The sequence below is a fragment of the Xenopus laevis genome, chromosome 5S, assembly GCF_017654675.1.
Source record: "Xenopus laevis strain J_2021 chromosome 5S, Xenopus_laevis_v10.1, whole genome shotgun sequence".
Classification (NCBI taxonomy): Eukaryota; Metazoa; Chordata; class Amphibia; order Anura; family Pipidae; genus Xenopus; species Xenopus laevis.
In genome coordinates, this window is record NC_054380.1 from 38,087,130 (window position 1) to 38,107,706 (window position 20,577).

General features: G+C 38.8%; 1 protein-coding gene across 1 annotated transcript in view; it reads left to right on the top strand.

Annotated features, from left to right (window-relative positions):
- The window catches only part of ltbp1.S (latent transforming growth factor beta binding protein 1 S homeolog), a gene marked incomplete at its 3' end in the record, with an annotated part of 117,043 nt that overhangs the window by 57,635 nt on the left and 38,831 nt on the right, over positions 1-20,577 (top strand). The window contains 12 exon segments of the mRNA NM_001088785.1: positions 232-438; positions 1,605-1,627; positions 3,080-3,173; positions 3,584-3,682; positions 4,185-4,310; positions 5,657-5,782; positions 6,507-6,632; positions 10,146-10,265; positions 10,984-11,109; positions 14,233-14,355; positions 16,512-16,634; positions 20,337-20,462. Of these exon segments, the coding sequence (NP_001082254.1) occupies positions 232-438; positions 1,605-1,627; positions 3,080-3,173; positions 3,584-3,682; positions 4,185-4,310; positions 5,657-5,782; positions 6,507-6,632; positions 10,146-10,265; positions 10,984-11,109; positions 14,233-14,355; positions 16,512-16,634; positions 20,337-20,462 (1,419 nt within the window).

Sequence of the window (20,577 nt, forward strand, 5' to 3'; positions counted from 1 at the left end):
TGCAGTTGATCAAATGGAGACTGGTGCTGCTGGTTAGTCCACGGCCCAACGCGTTTCGTGATCCAGAATCACTTCATCAGAGGCAGGTCGAACTGTTGTGAGGAAAAGTACTTTGTTGGTGGGAGTTTATTTAATATAGGAAGCGCATACTGTTTTTATTCTTAAACTTCTAGATATTAAAATGAAATGAGTAGAACAATAACTTTTTGATCCCCATACTTTCCTTTAAAGCTGCTTTTAAAGAAATCTGCCCTGGCGGTATGGGCTACACGGTCCCTAACATGCCTAGGAATCCAATACGCGTTCCACCACCTAACAGACCCATCACAGCACAACCTCCAATTAGAACAACACGTCCACCAATCGTTACAAAAGAAGAACCTATTGAAGCACTCTCTGTCTCCGAGAAAAACCATCCACACGTGCCTGAAAGGAAAGGTATATAATAGAGTGGTAATTTCTTTTTGTTTTTAAACATAAAGATAGCAACAAGGCGCAGTTCTCAGAATTTGGATAGCAATAGATGCAACAATACTCCAGGAAGTTTGTGCTGCACCCCTTGATGTGAGCTGAAGCCCCATAGTTTCAAAGAAATGTGGGAGTCGTAGTCACAGCAACTGGAGGGCCAAAAATATGCCATTCATGATCTATATCAATTGACACTAGTGATGTCATTTGTGTTACATGACTAACTGAATTCTGTGCATTATAAGAAAAAATGTATGCCATCTTTAAAATAAAAATATTTCAGAAGTCAACCAGGAGTTTGATGGCTTTTGTACTCTTACGTATATGGTCATGGAACTCCTTGGTAACCAGTAATATGCCTAAAATTTACAGCAGGGGGTTCAATTATATACAGGTATGGAACCTCCAGAATTCTCATGATCTCCATACCTTAAAGGATAATAAAAAAACCCTACTTACTACCCTACATAGTCCCCCCCCTCCCTGCTTCCCCCCATATAGGTGATTACCCTTGAAAGTGCCCCTAATTCATTACTCACGTATAGGCGCAGAGTAAGCGCAGAAGAGCTCATGGGCGCCATCTCCCGGCTCTTCGGTATTCTTCAGGTCCTCTATGAACCGAAAGACTGCTCCAACTGCGCATGTGCCAATAGAGCGTTCGCTTCCAGAAGAATAAAGAAGAGCCGGAAGAGGGCACCCATGAGGTCTACTGCGATTACTTTTCACCTAAACACGAGTAATGAATTAGGGGCATTTTTCAGGGGTAATCCCTAAGCAGGGAGGGGGGACTTTGTAGGGTAGTTGGTAGGGGTTTTTAATATTGGGGGGTTTAGTTCTTCTTTAAGTCTACTAAAAATTATTAAAACATTAATTGAACCCAATAGGATTGTTTTGCCTCCAATAATAATTAATTATATCTTAGCTAGGATAAAGTACAAGGTACTGTTTTATTATAACAGAAAAAGGAAATAATTTTTTAATATTCAAATAAAATGGAGTCTATGGGAGATTGCCTTCCCATATTTTGGAGCTTTCGGCATAAGGGGTTTCCATTATGTAAATAGTTTTGTTACAGTGTAAGTATGAGAAATGATTCAGTGTTAACCATGTGTTTGTATTTTCCTTGTTTCTTTCAGATGAAGCTACAGATGATGGGCAGGTATGGTGACCAAAAGCATACCTTTATTAATAGGGGAGCTAATCCCTCCCTAAATCAGTCCCACCACTTCCTCTAGTTCCCTAACGTAGATAACCAGCTACAGAAACAGGAGAATTCATCAATGAGAGTGCTGCTAACAAGTGTCTTGTCACTCACCTTGCTTTTATCCTACATACTATGATTATGTCATTTTAACTTTGTGATTTTACACTGGAATCAGAGATCGGGACAGAGGCAATGGCGTAACTATAGAGGAAGCAGACCCTGCAGTCGCAGGGGGTCCCGGGGAAAAGGGTGTTCGGACTGCGGGGTCTGCTTTCTCTATAGCTAAACCCCCACTTCCCCATCAGCTCTCTGACCTGCGGTGGGGTATCAAAGCGCAAGTCGACACAGAACTAGGGTGTGGGCAGGGTCAGGGTGGAGAGTGGGCAGAGTCAGGTGGGGAGAGGGTGGAGAGTGGGTGGAGTCAGGGTAAGAGTGGGTGGGATCATAAAGTAGGTGGAGGCATGAAGTGGGTGAGAGGATGGGGATCGGAGTGTGCTGGGCCCACTGAAAACTGAAGTTTTGCAGGGGGGCCTGGTACCCCTGGACAGAGGATAAACTGCTTTTTAGTTCTTTCTTGTCCTAAGGAGTAACTATTCCCTTCCTTACGACACCGTTGTCCATCAGTTGTTCTAATTGGACCACACATATAAACCGATATTCAGACACCAATTCCCTGTATCAGTGAATACCAATTATACATTTATGGCATCTGTTATCCCATAGAAGGTCCCATAGAAAGTTCTATTTATATACCGTAGAATACACTATATGGCAAGTTTGACTAGGGGTAGATGTATGGATTTACATTAAAGGAAAACTATACCCCCCAAAAACAGATACTTTATATAACATTAAGTCGCATATTAAAGAATCTTACCAAACTGGTGTATATATTTAAGTAGATATTGCCCTCCTACTCCTCTTGCCCTGAACCACCATTTTGTGATGGTCCAAATGCTGCCTTGGAGATCACCTTACCAGAAATACAACAACTCTAACTGTAACAGGAAGAAGTGTGGAAGCAAAAGACAGAACTCTGTCTGTTAATTGGCTCATGTGACCTAACATGTATGGCTTGTTCGGTATGTTTGTGTACACTGTGAATCATACGATCCCAGGGATCGGCCCTTATTTTTTAAAATGGCAATTTTCTATTTAAGGTTACCCAATGGCACATACTACTAGAAAAGTATATTATTATGAAAATGGTTTATTTACAAGAATCAGGGTTTTACATATGAGCTGTTTTATGCAATATCTTTTTATAGAGACCTACATTGTTCTGGGGTATAGGTTTCCTTTAAGGAGTAATTCTCTGTCTTTGATGTAACTAAAGGCATCTGAGCAGAGAGGAGGCAGGAATCATATTTCATTGGTTTTGAGTATACACAATTCATATTTATACAGGCAAATGTCCCATTTGAAGAGAGACGTGTAGAAGGTGGACAACCCCAGTTTTCCCCAGGAATTTCAACCCTGAACTTAGATGGACAATTCCCAGGTAAAACTCAAGAACTATTTCTATTATTCCTGTCTTTCCACCTTTCATGAGTTTAGGGGCAGATTATTAAAATTCAAGAATATAGTTGAGAATATTCTTTTTTAAAACTTGAATAGTCACAGTTTCTGTAATCAATGGGAATTTGACATCAATCAGCCTCATTGAAAAGGAATGAGACAATGTGATATTTGTTTTAGTGTCTGTGACTTAATGCAACGGTGACTATTCTGTTATTATTTTCTTAAATAACTAGTCCTTGAGAATAAAAAAATGCAGCTGTAGAAAAAAAAGTTTTGTGAGTTTTCTAATTTTTTTCTAATTTTTATATTTTAAGCAATCATTGAACAATCTTCCTCCAGTTCTGTAATACTTATTTTTTCTTTCTTTTTCATTTGCTGTGCTTATCACAGTTGTTGTAGAAAAATCATCACCACCCATTCCTGTCGCACTGGCCCCAGATGTGTCTACAGCAAGTGCTAGTCAAGTTATCGCTCCTACTCAAGTAACAGGTACTTATTCACAAACCACAAATACAGACTCACTGGGTCATAATAATATTGTAGTAGAATTAGAGTAACCCTTTTCTGATGTGACAACTACTTCTGTATACCTCTATTGCTGTTACAGATTGTATTTTCCTATCTTGTGGTATGACACACTTACTTAGGGTTGCCACCTTACTCCTGGTAGGGGGTGGGCAATGATGTCACAGTGGGTGGGCAGTGATGTCACAGGGGGCAGAGGTAGGTTGGCTGGTGACACGTTCATGGGGTAGATTGGCCAATTGCCGTGTCAATCCTAATTTGGAAAACTGGACAGGCAGTTTTGACCCAGACAGCCCTTCCAAAAACCACTTACTCCATGCAAAGGACAGCATCTATATAGCTCTGTATGTGCAATCAGTAAATGGTATATGCATAAAAAAATATATGTTTTTTAAGTTGAATTATTTTAATATATTTTACTCATTTATAAGTCTGCTTTTGCTCTTTATGTTTCACCATTTTATAGAGATCAACGAGTGTGCTGTAGATGTTGATATATGTGGAGAGGGTAACTGCATCAACCTACCTGTAGGATACACATGTTTATGCTTCACGGGATATAAGCTGAATGAGCAGAAGACGAAATGTGTTGGTAAGCCATCCTCCATGACATGTTGCTGCCACATACCCATTAGCAACTAAGATGTGCAGGCCCAGATTTGTGTCAAGGCCACAAAGTTCCGGGCCTAGGGCGGCAAAATTTTATGGGTGGCATGCTGCCCAGCCGAATACTAAGGTACACTGGGGACACACAGAATGTGGCAAAGCATCATTATAGTTATAAAGTTCAGCAATGAAGTTTTGTTATTTTCCACTAAGACTAAAACAGGGTCCTCTACGAGAGGCAAATTCAGTAACCTCCGAAAATTCGCCAGCGATGGCTTCGCTCACAGTGCAACACTTGGCCAGGCATAGATTCTCCAGGACAACGCTAATTCACTAAAATCCAAAGTTGCCATCCAGGGCATCTAACGATGGCGAAGTTGCGCTAGCATTACTGCGCCAAGTGAAGTGAAGTTGCATTAGTGTTGGCTAATTTGCATACGGCGGGAAGTTAAAGTTGAATGGACGTATATGTTGCAGCAAATACATTACACTACACAAGCCCAGGACACCTTAATAAAGTTGTTATATTGCCCTACACATTAGCCCAGTGTATAGTTTATGTGGCATATGTTAGGAAATGTAGGGGGGAAGCCGGTTACCCCAAAAAAAAGCACGCTCTTTTTTAGCCTATCACCCTGAAAAAGGAAAAGACGCTAGCGCTACCGCATCTTTGTGAATTTGCGTAGTTACGTCCATGTGCAAATTCGCCATGGGTTAGGGAGCGAAGTACCGCTAGAGTCTATCTCCTTCGCTAGCGAAGTTACGTCATCGACCGTTAGTAAATTGGCAAAGTACCGCAATGACGTCACGATGAATTTTTGCCTGAGTTCCTGAAAAAAAGGAACTGTGTCCAAATTAACAAAATTAGTAAATAATCCTGTTTGTTTGAACAGGCCATTGCATAATTTATATAATGTTTTTGAATAATAAAACCTGTAACTGTAATTGGGGGGGGTTTCCCTTTGCTGATAACGATTAATAATCATGTATTATACATATAGTATATATTTTAAATAACTACCAACTTTGTATAAATTGAAGTATGAAATAACCTAAGAATGTGATAGAGACCTTAGAATGAAAGCTCTACTGGGCCAGGCACTTGGCTCAGCCTGAATGCCACTTTGGATGATCTTGCTGTCTTAGAAAACCCTGAAAGTCCAGCATGAAGGCCAGTTAGGGTGAGACTTGATGCAAACACTTGTGGCGTTAAAAAAAAATTCTGCCAACCATTGCCTTATATGCTTTTGGAATATATATGTGAATGTTAACACAAAAAAACAGGGATGTCAGTAATGAGATTTGAATTTATGATTTCTGACTACTTTTCAGACATCAATGAATGCGCCAAGGATCCCCAGATCTGCTCCCATGGCCGATGTGAAAATACAAAGGGAAGATTCCTGTGCATTTGTCATGCTGGATATATGGCTAATGAACAGGGAACTGACTGTGTTGGTAAATATCATTGTCATTTTTAAAGCATTTATATTCTAGGGAAATGTAACAGTGTAGTAAAACTACATCCGGACTTCTTCAGATTTTCAACCTGGCTTATTGTGTACATTAAAATCACAATTTCTTTAAAGTTGCATCGCACCACAGAATATAACTAGTGATGGGTGAATTTATATGCGCGATTCGCCACTGGCGAATAAATTTACGAAACAGGTGCAAAAATTCGATGCCAGAATGGACGCTGGCATCCGTTTTTTGGAAGCCGGTGCATTTTCGCCAGCAAAAACGAGACGCCGTTGCAGTTTAGTGAATTATTAGCTGTTTCGCAAATTTTGTGGGAAATTCGCAAATTTTTCAGCGAAGTGAAACGCTGTAAATTCGCCCATCACTAAATATCTCTCATCGTAGGAGGGGGAGTCATTTTCAGAGACCCCACATTATGCTGAATGATAACACAGGAATAGGTGAAAGGTGCTGCATCATTACATATTTGATGAAAAAATGTTTCATTACTACAATAGAATGTAGTACTAGATGTGGACAAACATTAGATCCCTTATTACATTCCGCCATATATTGCTGAATTTCCTATTCTCCTTAAAGATACTGAAAATTTAAATGTTTCAGCAGCAACATGCTGTTGTCAATCTGGGGGGGGGGGGGTTAATGACAGTAGAAGTATTGTATTTAATTTCTGAGACATCTGTTTATATTTGCTTTCTAGATGTGAATGAGTGTCTGAGACCACACGCTTGTGAGGATGATGGGCTGTGTTTTAACACAATCGGTTCTTTCCGTTGTGAATACTGTGAAAAAGGATTCCGCAAGAACCAAAGGGGTGACTGTGAAGGTGAGAAAATCCTGTATTATTAGACATGTCGAGGGGCCTTTGTAATGGTCACTGTGCAATTCTTAGTTGCGGTTTGGTATCTATTATCCAGAAGCCCATTATCGACAATCGCAATGCCAGGCCCATATCCCATATTATACTATTCAAACAAAAAAATTTAGACTAATTAGATTTTTTCTGTACCTTGTTCTTGATTATAACTAAGCTACTATAAATTAGTGCTGATGGTAAAACAATCATACTGTGTTTTTTTAATATTATGGGGGTTATTTACTAAACTCTGAATGCAAAAATCACAAAAAAATTGTAATTATTTTTTTACAAGATCGAACTTTTAAAAAAAATTACAAATTTTATTTTTCTAAATTTATTAAACCCCGAGGATGCAAAAGTCCGAATCAGAAAATTCGGCATCTCAGACCTGTCGAGGTTGCACATAAAAGGTCCCAAGCCTTTTAAAAAAATTGAGTTTACTGCTACACTTTTCACCGGATGATACAGTCTAGTAGCTAGTGGGGTCTGATTTAGACCACTCAATATCTCTGCCTAATTGCAAGGTCACCTTCACAGCAGATATGATTTAGCAGGTAACACCATGTAGTGTAATGACAAAATATGGAATCAATCGCTTTTGGTTCCATAGTGGTTAAATGGATGCCACAGACTGGCTGTCCCTGCCTCATTGTCTAAAGGGTCAAATATTTTCCATATGTCACTTAACAGGGTACAACACAATTCTGGAACTTCTTGAAACATAAAGAGGTAACCTATCATGGTAATTTACAATCGCTGAGGGGAGCAAAATTGCATGTGCGGCAAAGGGCAGCAGAAGCTGTTACACATTAGGGGACGGGTAGTAGCCTCTCATGAATACAGCACAAAGCTGGCAGCACAGTAGTCATGCCTAGTTTATTTTCGATCTGTATATTACCCCTATAAGAAAGAAGAGTAAGACTCAGATAAAGTGAAAGCAAAATTACACCAAAATATTTGACTCCACATATTTTACCCTGTATCTCCCAACTGTTAATGGTGTACAGTGAGTTGTAGGTCACCAACAAATGCAGGTCCACAATTTGAAGATCTCATCTAACATTTCACTGACAACATTCATATGATGAAAACAAATGAAAAAAAATAAATCTGTTGTGCTTTCTAGAACTTTCCTAAACTTCAAATTCTCAGAGTTGGAAGCGAAACGGTCACATCTGCTAAATTAAAGAAAAGTAATTTAGTTGCTCATTGATCCATATTAAAGGAATCTTTGGCAGGATATGCAGATGAAATGAAATCCTTCCTTTGAAATGACGGGTGTCTCTGTTCTGTGATGATTCTATTCTTCAAAAGGACTTGTCAGAGGCTAGCACACCTAGGTTACATTCTTGTGTTACCCCAGTTGGCAAATGTCACAAATGCTCGAACATCTCATTTCAGGTTTCATTGTTTGCCTCCCATCAGGATAGTGACTTTGCTGTAATGGTACCTTGGCAATTACAACTTGCTGAGCTGTCAGTGAACACTACGAGATGAAAGAACTAGCACTTATAGGGTAGATTTACTAAAGAGCAAAGTGGCTAGCGCTAGTGACTTTTTGCCAGCTCTGCCACCTGCAGGGACATCGCAAATTTACTAACATGCGCAGACGCCAATTTGCTAGCGAACCGGACCATCGTTAGTGGTCATTCGCACTCTATCGGCAGGTGATTTTTTACTCTGGCGAACAGACGTTCGGTTACTGAACGTTACCTCTTTTGCCAGAGTTGTCTTAACCTCTGACCAGGCAAAGTGCTATAAAACAGCTTGATCAGGGGTGTCCAACCTGTGGCCTGAGGGCCGCATGCCGCCCAGGATGGATATGAATGCGACCCAGCTTGAAGGGAAGAGAAAAGGAAGAGAAAAGGAAGAAAAGGGAAAAAAAGAAAGAAATTAAGAAATAAATGTATGGAAATACAGAGAAAACAAGAGTGAAATAACAATTTGTTCTGCCTAGACACATTAACCACCTCAGTCTGTCGTCTTGTTAGGAACAGGCTTACTATTCCAAGTTGTAACAATGTGGTGACCTATGGAGTAGGGAGGAGGGGGTACTCTGCCCATTGCCCAGTTAGTAATAATAATATAATAATAAGTCTGTTTAATATCCAGGTGTCCCATATCCCAATGTATAGCTTCATCTGGTTATCCAACTGGGATTGTAGTTCTTTTCTGTGTATTTTCTTTAATTTTACAAATCAAAAGTGTTTGTGTATTTCATGCGTGGCATCAAAGTTCAAAAAACGCTGGCGACTTTTACTTTTTTAAAGCAAAATTACCTGCAAAAGTCCTGACAAATTTTTATATTGGCTGAAATTTTGTTTTTTGGGTAACCGGTTTTCTCCAGACATTTCAGAACATATGGAACATTCGTTATACAGTGGGCTCATGTGTAGGGCATTATATAAATTCTCTTGTCTTTACTAAGGTTCCCTGGACATGTAAAAGAAAAAATGGTAACTTCAAGCATTTGCACCAACATTTATAATAAAGACCTGCCTACAACTTTAAATTACCCGCCGTATGCAAATTGACCTAAGCACAAGATCACTTGCAAATTTTCTCTAGGCACAAATTAATGCTAGCGCATCTTCGTTTTGAAATGCTTGCACTGCCGAAGTAACGCTATCGAAAAGTCGCCAACGTTCGGTGCCCAGAACGAAACTCCGCATATTAGTGAGTTGGTGCTGTCCAGGGCCGCTCCGGCCATGAGGCAAGGTGAGAACGTTGCCTCAGGTGGCACGGAGCGGCAAAAAGCCACCTCTGGTAAATTTTATTCAGCTCTTCTAGTGCAGCGAGCGCAATAGCTCTCAATACACTAGCGATGCTGCCCCTCCTCCACCCGCTCCGACGCTGGAAGTTAGAAGAGCGGAGCAGGAGGAGGGCAGCATTGGGGCGGCAGCAGCCCTTGAAACATGCCTGGCGCTGTCTGAGCGCATTTGCGCCTGGCAAAGTGTTGCGCTGGGTGCGAATCGGACGTTGGCGAATTTTTGCTGGTATCACAGAGATATCAAAAACATATCTGGAAATATTTTTTGTAGTAACAAACAACTGGATTTATTTGACTTAATATTAATGAGTCACTAGTCACTAATGAGTCACTATTATCCAACATTACCTTAGGGGAATTGTATTTTTTTGCACAAGCAAGTTGTTCCTGCTAAAGATATGCCCAAAGTATCTCATTCCTGCACATGATTGATTGGTTACAGTACTTGCCAAAGATCACAGAACACAACAGAATACTAGTAGTACTGCATTGACAAGGGTCTTGCCCATTTGTAGAGAACAACTAAGTTCTGAAAATAGAAATTCCAAGGAGTTTGTTATTGATTTCCAATACAGTTCGATTTCAGCTGCTGTTTATCTCCATTTTCGATTTCAACCTCTTATATTTGTTTAGAAATTTTAATGTAATATTTCCATCCATTGAAACTGATAACATTAATTGATTTGGTTTAATATGACTTTTCCTTCTAGATATTAACGAGTGTCTGAATGAATTATCTTGCCCACATGATAGATGTGTTAACAGTGTGGGCTCCTATGCTTGTGTTCCTTGTCCAGATGGATTCAATGGACTAAATGGACAGTGTTTTGGTAAGATATGCTTTTTGTTTTTTTATACACATGGGGGCACATTTACAAAGCTCGAGTGAAGGATTCGAATTAAAAAAACTTCGAATTTCGAAGTGTTTTTTGGGCTACTTCGACCATCGAATGGGCTACTTCGACCTTCGACTACTACTTCGACTTCGAATCGAACGATTTCGAACTAAAAAACGTTCGACTATTCGACCATTCGCTAGTCGAAGTACTGTCTCTTTAAGAAAAACTTCGACCCCCTACTTCGGCAGCTAAAAGCTACCGAAGTCAATGTTAGCCTATGGGGAAGGTCCCCATAGGCTTGCCTGTGATTTTTTGATCGAAGGATATTCCTTCGATCGTTGTATTAAAATCCTTCGAATCGTTCGATTCGAAGGATTTAATCGTTCAATCGAACGAATAATCCTTCGATCGTTCGATCGCAGGATTTGCGCTAAATTGTTCGACTTCGATATTCGAAGTCGAACGATTTTAGTTCCTAGTCGAATATCGAGGGTTAATTAACCCTCGATATTCGACCCTTAGTAAATCTGCCCCATGGTCTTAGTTCTGCTGTTTAATGCTAATGAAATATAAGCATTATTCCTAGCTCTTTTTAGGATAATTTGGTGGATTGGGGCCGGGTGTATTGGAAAATTGGTTACAATATATAGGGCAGTTTCACTTCCTTCACTTGCTTTTCCTGATGTAGTTTTGTATGTTTTCCATTCAGACATCAATGAATGCCAGGAAGATACTTCACTGTGTGCCAATGGTGACTGCTCCAATCTAGAGGGATCCTACAGGTGCACATGTCAAAGGGGATACGATGTAACCTCCGATGGCAAGGAATGTATAGGTAATTACGTTTTTCGATTTCAGCTTTCCTTCCCTTAAAATGCTTAGACAGGGAATGTAGGTTTAGTAGAGAATACAATTATGTTACAAGTGGCACTTGTAACTATATACAGGTATGGGATCCATTATATGAAAACCTGTTATCCCAAAAGCTCTGGGTAGGCAATCTCCCATAGACATTTTAATCAAATAATTCACATTTTTTTTAAAAAAATCTTGTACTTGATCCCAACTAAACTTATTGGAGGCAAAACAATCCTATTGTGTTTAATCAATGTTTTAATATTTTTTTAGTAGACGTAAGGTATGGAGGTCCAAGTTACAAAAAATATCCTTATCCGTAAAACCCCAGATCCTTAGCATTCTGGGCACAGATACTGTATATGATGTATATCAAAACCTATGATCTAAAAGTCATGACTGAACTTTATATTATCTATTAAAATGAAAAATATGATAGTGTTCTTTCTGAAGGACTATTTGTGAGCAAGTCATTAGAAATATATGTGCTTGTGTGTGGCAAACAATCTTGTGCCAAGATGGAGCCAATGAGTTCTGTTTTTTCAAGCTGTGTCAGAAAATGTCTTTATGCAATGTTACATGTACAGCATTCCTTTCACTCTGCAATTTATTTATACTAAGTCTGGAAATAAAGGTTGGAAATGGAAAGTGAAAAATGGACGTGACTGCTGAGACAGCTGCCAATGCAACCTTGCCGGGCATAGTGTTCCGTTGTTTCTTTGCTCTCATTTCTCCTTTAAGAACAAGAAACAAACTCTAACCTATTTAGCAAGCGACATAGTTCTAGATATTTCTAGAACTATAGAAATATATTTCTGTACTTCTATTCTTAGCATCATAGATATCACAGTTAATTATAATCATTTTTTGAAATTGTTTAACCTCATTAATGTCTCCCTTAAGCCTTATTTACATTGGCAGTTTTATTGGAAATTTTTGTCCAAAAGACTAAAGCTGGTCCAACCATTGGATCACATGGGCGCCTGTGTGTACCATCCCTTGCCCAAAGGGATTTTCTGGCCAGTGCAATAGATCTGCTGAGCCCCAACCAAATGAAATTAACCCTTAAATAATCTTTTAATATGTTATGATATGCCCTGGTCTTTTTTTCTATTGAATTATTTGCCTTTTTTTGTGCCTCTTTCCAATTTCAAAATAGCTCTTGGGGGTCACTGATACTAACAGCCACAAAATGGAACTGTTGCTCCTTAAAGGGCATGTAAAGGCAAAAACAATAATAACCCAATTTTTCTTTAATGAAAAAGAAACGTATCTTCAATATACTTTGATTAAAAAATGTGTACTGTTTTTATAAAAAACCTGACTGTATGCAGTGAAATCCTCCCTTCATTTACTGCTGTGGATAGGCATTGTCAGATGTTCCCTAACTGCTGAGCAGGGAAACAATCATACTTGTGAACAGCAGGGGGAGCCCCAACCTTACTTCCCAGCCATGCAGAACTCAAGCAGCTTTGTTTAAGACGATCCCTAAGCAGCCCAGACCACACTGAGCATGTGCACAGTCTTAGTCTTGCAAAGATGTTTAACAAAGTTACAAGATGGTGACCCCCTGTAGCCAACTTTGAAAGCATAAATTATTTGTTTGATTAAGCTTGTGGTGCAGTAAGTTCACTTTTTATATTTAGTATACAAAATACAGCATTTCTAGCCTTATTCTACTTTAGACTTTACATGCCCTTTAAGGCAGCATTTATTTATTTTTCTGTAGAATCATTCTCTCATTCATTTTAATCACAAACAGCTTCTTTATTGCAACCACAAAGCTATAAAAATTCTATACTGGAAAGTGATAGAAAAAAGGTAACTAACTCAAAACTCCCCAGAAAAGAAAACATGGAAACAAATTTCCTTAGGATACCACTGTTTATATACTACTAAATCTGAAGACTAGAGGCCAAGTGGCGAAGTCAACAAGGAATATCAGCCTGTGTATGGCCAAACCAATGGAGGAGTGTACAGCTAAATCACAGGTGCAGAAAGGGTCAAACTTTGCAGCACTTTCCAGCATATCTACAATATTCTGAGTGCCAGTTTCCCTCTGCCTGCTCAAGCAGCATGTCTGGCAAACTTAGAGCTGACTGTGTGCCAGAAGTGACAACTTCTGGCAGATTTATAACAGAGCAAATAACTCTCTGCTCAGAATCTGTTGGGGAATTATATGCCACTTTTGAAGTGACAAAGATTTCACTGCACATTGGAGGAAATGTAGAAAGCAGCTAAGACTGCACTGTACATTACATTTGGCTATTTAAAGTAGTTGGAAGCTCATATATTGTGTAACTGCATGCAGTCATGCACGTACCCTTCTATAATGTAACTGCTGGTGAATAATCCGGCGCATCAAAAAAAATGTTGGTGCTCATCAGAAAAGTCGCCGACAAAATAATTATTGAGCCTCAAAATAATTTTGACGCCTATTAACTTCAATGCGTTTCGCAAATTTTTCACAGACAGATTCGCCCATCACTAGCTGTGACTAATCTTAATATACTAAGAGGAGGCCTCAGACATCACATCCCAGGGGGCAAAACCCCTTTCTTGATAACTTTAAGAGTTGAATAAATGTTATTTACTAGAGTATTTATTTAATGATATGTCTTCAGCCATTCTACTTTACAACAAGAGTGTAGCATAGGGGATTTCTTTCTTTGTCATTTTTTTTTCTACCTGTTAATAATATAAATTGCATATTAAATCCAAAGCCAGTTTCTTTTGCATCATCCCTAAAAGCACAAACAGCTTCAGCCAATGTTAAATTCTTATTTTATTAACTCCCTTTTCATTCCTGCAGCTTAATTTGTAGCCAAGTGTGAATCACTGTGACAAATGAATTGGGCATAGTACGGCCTACTAGAATATATCCAAACCCTCAAGAACTGATCTACTTAGAAGATCATCTAGTAGATGGACAGGCCAGTACAGCTTAGACCATAGAACTAAATAAATGTCAGCTTGCTGCTCTAAAGAAAGTAGACTTCTGCAAAATAATCTATACATTTTTGTTAATCACTTTAATCCATACATTCGTATCTGTTTATTAATATGATTCCTGTATGATGACAAAATATTATTCTGCTAACAGATATAAATGAATGCCAGAGTGGAACGTTATGCTTAAATGGGCTATGCCAAAATACTGAAGGTTCATTTGTGTGCTCCTGCCATGAAGGCTATCAGCCAGCTCCATCTGGGGATCAATGCAATGGTATGTATAATGTGTTCTGTTTGTGTTAGTGGAAACATTACATGAGAACTTTGTATAAAGGTTGTGGTAATTATATTATCCCTTTATGTATGTAGTAATGTTTAATCACTAATAAGTCCTTGCCTCAGAAGAGCTTACAGCCTAATTTCCCTATCACAGTCACACACAGTAGTGGCAATTTCTTCAGAAGCCAACAGCTTGTAATTTTCTGGAATGTGAGACAAATGTGGGTCGCCCAAATGTAGGAGAGAACACCTATATAACCAGATTAAAGAAAATACAAGCTGTGAACTAATATGATATTACTTGTGATTATCACTTGCAAATTGCAAGGTAAGCACAAAGACTGGCTGTTGGTCATCACAATATGTGTAAGGGGGTAGAATGGGTGATGTATGTTATGGTGAGTGAAAATTAATGTGTAATTACTGTGTGCACATTGCTGTTTGCAAATGTGTAATTTGTAAGGGGCAGATTTACTAAGCTCGAGTGAATATTTCGAATGCTAAAATATTTGAATTTCGAAGTAATTTTTTGGGTACTTCGACCATCAAATTGGTCAAATTCGATCAAATTCGATCGAATCGAATGATTTGAACGATTCGAAGTAAAAATCATTTGACTATTCGACCATTTGATACTCTAAGTACTGTCTCTTTAAAAAAAACTTTGACTTCAAACTTCGCCACTTTAAACCTACCGAAGTCCAATGTTAGCCTATGGGGACCTTCCCCAGCACTTTTCAAAGCTTTTTTTGGTCGAATAAAAATCCTTCGATCGATCGCTTAAAATTGTTCCAATCGTTCGATTCGAATGATTTCATTGTTCGATCAACGATTTTTATTCGATTGTTCGATCGAAGCTTTGCGCTAAAATCCTTCAAATTCGATATTCGAATTCAAAGGATTTTACTTTGAGGGTCAAATTCGAGGGTTTTTTGACCCTTGATAAATCTGCCCCTTAGTGTGGGTTCATTTATATGTGAGTGCGTTTGCCGCCTTTCAAGTAGGTACACAGCATGGGGAGGAAACATCATTATTGCAATACAGTGTAAATAAGAGGAAAAATGATGTATATAAGGAAACTGAGTGCATCCAAACACACTTCTGTACTTCCACATGGTTGTCATCATCCTGTCTCTACGGCTGAATAGTGCACATTTGCACCTATTGATGGTTGGGAGCCCTAGAGGTACCACCAAAAGGGGGTCATTTACAAACACACTAGCAAATGCTGTAAACTTGATGATAGTGCATATTGATAGAATTCAATAAGGTAGTTGCATCCAAACACACTCTTGTACTTCAGCATGGCTACCTATGTCATCATCCTGCCTCTTCTGCTGAATGGTGCACATCTGCACCTACTAATTGTGGGGAACTAGTGATGGGCGAATTCAATTGCCAGGTGCGAATTCGCTGTGAATTTACCCAATTTTGACGCCGGCATCAAAGTTTTTTTCGACGCCAATTTAGATGCCGATAACATACAGACAATTTAGATGCGACGATGAACGGACGCCCATTGCCTTTAATGGGCGCCAGCATCAACTTTGATGCCAGCGCCCATTTTGACGCCGGAGAAATTCATGGCGAAGCGAAACGGGACAAATTCGCCCATCACTATGGAGAACACTAGAGGTACCACCACCCCAGACTTGACGGTGATTTTTGTTCAAAATTGGACTTTGCATACTGCACTTGTGTTTGTAAATGAGCCATAATTTATCATGTAAAATGTGATGCTTTTGAAATGTGCAAATTTAAGCCATATACCCTGGGGGAACTGGATATTCTGTAGGCTGAAATATTAGAGCTCATTTTGCCATATACGTCTCCAGTTTTAATCGCCTTTAATATCCCCTTGTGTTCATATCGTGCTCTCCTACTGTAGTAAGAGCTGAATGCACAGGCATAACTAGACGTAACTGGACCCCACAGCAAATTAATTTTTGGCCGCAAAATGCCCAGAGGCTGACCTATTTTACTAATTACTTTAATCATTGGCCACCCTAGTTGAATGCCACTTGAGGGTAGGTCAACTTAGCTGATAGAAACACCTTTGGGAATTATTTTATAAAGAACCTTTTATCTAGAATAGTAAGAAAACATTACAGCTTTATTATTTGTTTTTCTGTTTTCTTTTTCCATTAACAGATATTGACGAATGCCAAAATACAGACTTGTGCAGAAATGGACAATGCAGGAATACAAGGGGATCATTTACTTGCATATGTAATCAAGGTTATAAAGTGTCTGCTGATGGAGAGCAATGCGAAGGTAAAATAACTCCCATTTGAGCACATATAATTGCTATCACCTTTTCTTTCCATGTGTATAAAAATTTCGAGATGTTATCATTTGCTGACAAAACACATGGACCTATGCTTCCTCTAAGCTAGTTGTTTCTACACTGTGAGTTTGGACCCTCTAAGGAGGTGCACAGTAGTGGCCATTCTTAACCCAATTGGAATGAGAGTGGGGTAGAATGCTTATTTAGAGTCCTAGAAAACCAGCTCATACTTACGTAGTTATGGTTGGATATGCTAATTCATTATTTTCATGTATCTATAAACGTATTATAAGCTCATGGGGCCAGTGCAAATATTGGGCTCCACAGGGAATTCAGCTGAAAAACTCAATATCAATATTGAAGCACACAAAGAACAGTAATTTAGTACTTATTTTGGCCTGCGTATTGACCCAAACATACAAAACATATTTTTGTGCTCAAAGCAAATTAAAGAGAACATTGATGAGGGAATAATCCCCAAATCCTGTTTCTTAAATATAGTGTATATGCCGATCACTTCTGGAACTGAACAAAATATGCAGTTGGCAAAGTCATAAATACATGTATTGTAAAATAATTAGGAGTATAACATAGAGAGTTACACAGTTGTACAGTTATCGTTTACTTGCAGCAGAAAGAAAACATATGATAACCATGTGTTTGGGGTGCTGCGATGGATGGATAACTGTTTCTCATTTTCCCATGCTTGATAGAAACTAAAAGATAAATTATGTAAAGCAAACATTTCAGAGAAATTCTTTCTCATTGTTCTGTTTAAAAGCTTTATAAGTGAAGTGTTATGACTCAAAAAACATAACTGGGTGCAGGACGGATTTATTGATGTCGGCGTGTGGTACTTTGCAACAGACTGGCTTTTATTTTGAGATGCTTGTGTGCAAACTGAATAAGGGCTTATACTTAAACATCACACATTCTTGTGTTTTCGCTTCAGTCAAAAAAATAGCAATATTTACATTTATTTACGGTACTGAAAAAAAAACTGAGATCCTTGCTGAAACCTAAGATGGTTTCTATTGAGGTTCATAAGAAGACCTTCTGGGGGTACCAATTTTAAAAGCATTCCCCGGTTTGCTAAAACACTAACCTTCTACACCCAAGATCAGCGCTTCATGTTTCTTCAGTGCAATATAAAGACCTAGATTTGAGGGAAGGCCAAAAAGGCCTGGGCCTAGGGCGGCACAAGTTAAGGGAGTTAATGCTGCCCAGTTGCTTCTAATTTTTTTACAAAGCTTTTACAATTGGGTGCGAAGGAGATTTTGCTACTTGAACCTTCTCTACTCTATGGCCCCCATTTCACAGCAGACCTAGCCTTGGGGAGCCCAGCTGGCAAATACAAGTCTGGCAGTATAACATTACCAAACCTGGGCAAAGAATACCCAAGGTATTCAACCTAGCCAAGTTTATAGTCTGATTCAATTTTTCAATGTTAATTTTAAATAGATTCAGAGAAGGTTTGTTTGATTCAGTGGGGGTGCCTAATAAATTGGTCCCTCCAGGGATTTAAAGATTTTTTTCGTCATTTAAAAGTATTTTAGGAGAGTTAAGGCACAGTAGGCCAGATTCAATTCAGAAACGTATCTCATGATTTATCTCATGACAACTCAATAGAATTCTAGGGGTAAATTTGGAATTGAATTATGGGATGGGTGTTTTTCATAGAATTGAATCTGGTTCGGTGGTCTAAATTAAAGAAGCATCTAGATTGTAAGCATTCTGGATAACCATTCCCAAACATGTTCTGTAATCTGCATACTTCTGCAAAAAGACAAAAGCATAAGAAAACTGAAAATATTGATTTTAGTTTAATTACTTGAGTCAATTAATATTAGGGTCAGGGGCGCTTTGCCAATGAGGCGACTTGCCACTAGGTACCAGGGGCGGCAAAAATGCTGAATTTCCGTTTTTTAACTGGAAATTCGGCTTTTTTAGCGCAGAGAGCGCAGTTAGTGCACTGGCCCTCTCTGCTGCCCTGGTGGACCCCCCCAGACCCCCTCAGGCACAAAAAGGTAAGCACAGGGGGGGCGGCAGCAACTGCTGCTGCCTCGGGCGGCGGAGGGGCCAGGATCGCCCCTGATTAGGGTGTTTGCACACACAGACCATCCATGGCAACAGCTAGTTTGCAGATAATTTATGGTTTGAGTCACTTTAAAAATAATTAAATATGGATTTTATATATTTAGGGGAAATATACCCTTTTAATCAACATTAATTCAATGAATGGTGCTTGTGTGGAACATAATTTATGCCTATTGTTTTTAGTCACAAAAACTGTTTTTGTTATTTCTTGAGCTAAACAGGGCAAACTCCAAACTACTCCATGTTTGGTCCTTACGAGATGGATAATTAGATTAACATTAAACCCAGGACTGTATTTAGGTCCAGAGCTGCCCTAGGCAGCGTTCTCTGTGGGATTGGCCCATAAGTAGACAGTCCATCTGTCCTGTCCAAGCGTCTGTTGCAGCAGGGACTGGTATTGCTCTGCAGTTCCACTGCCACAAGTATTTTTCAAGAGCTGTTTTATTTACCATATAGGCACCCACAAGATGCCCCCTTAAGCTGCCACACTATGTATTTGCCCTTGGCTGCCATAAATGATAAATACGTTCCTGAGTTCACAATTAAGCAGAAGTCTTTTATGCAGGGGGGGACGAGGGCATTTGTTATTTTTGGTCTGGTAATTTAATTATCTAACTTGCAAGGACCAACCACGGGGGAGCTTCAATTTCTCCATTTAGCTAAGGAAATGACAAAATCCATGGATTGTTTATGATTAAAACAATAGGTAAAAACTATGTTTGGCGCAAGCCCTATTCATTAAACTCACACTGCCTTTTTTATATCTATTATTCACCTTGGATGTTACTGAATATCATAGATGCTTGACAAAGATAAATCTTCTTAAATAATTCAAAGCTAATGGTAAATGGCAAAGTGCAAAACAATCAGAACTTTCACAAACATATAGCAAAACAATCAGTTAATTTTGCCATGTTTTTACCCCTTAATGCAATATTTTTTTCCCAGACGTTCAACATAATTACACCACTGCAATCAGGAGGCTCAGCAACTTACCTCTGTGAGGTCAATGGGAGTCTACTTACATGACTAGAGATGAACTATGCATCTACTGGCTCAATTCATACATAGTACCTCATTAGCAGCAACAAGCAAATTGATGTAAATATATAGATGAATACAAGTAGGCTGTATATGTAGGATATATATATATATATATATATATATATACATACAGTATCTCCTGTTGAAATTATTTCCTTTGTAATCAAGATTGCCATTACCATATACAGGAAATATTGCTATTATTATTTGCAGGCATAAATGGAGCAGCAGGTATATGTTTCCTGAACCAGTACAGAATGTTTTTTACTTCCAGAGATATAATTGCTTCTGCATTCAAATTTGTACAGTGATTTGTTCAGACACATGAGTACTGCATCCAAGTAAAACTGTGCATCAGGAATACTCATAAGATTACAATCTCTATTTGCATAAAATTTTCTAAAATTACATTCCCTTCTGTTCCGTTAACAGAAATCCACTGGAGCAATTAACTTTTTTTAAACTGAGACAAACTGTGATTAAAAATGATAGCTCATCCAATCATAAAATAATTGCCTTGTTTTCCAAAAATGTGATTGTGATTGCAGACATAGATGAATGCCAGGAAGAGGCTGAAGTCTGCCTTGGAGGGGGAAGCTGCCACAACACTGAAGGGTCATATGAATGCACTTGTCCAGATGGCTTCCTTCTGGTAGATGGTATACGGTGTCAAGGTAAAGTAATACCTGTCCCAGTGCAGGAATATAATATTTAATGTAGGTCAATAGAAAAAATATATAGAATATATATACTGTACATATATCTGGATCGGCAGCATACTTCTAATTA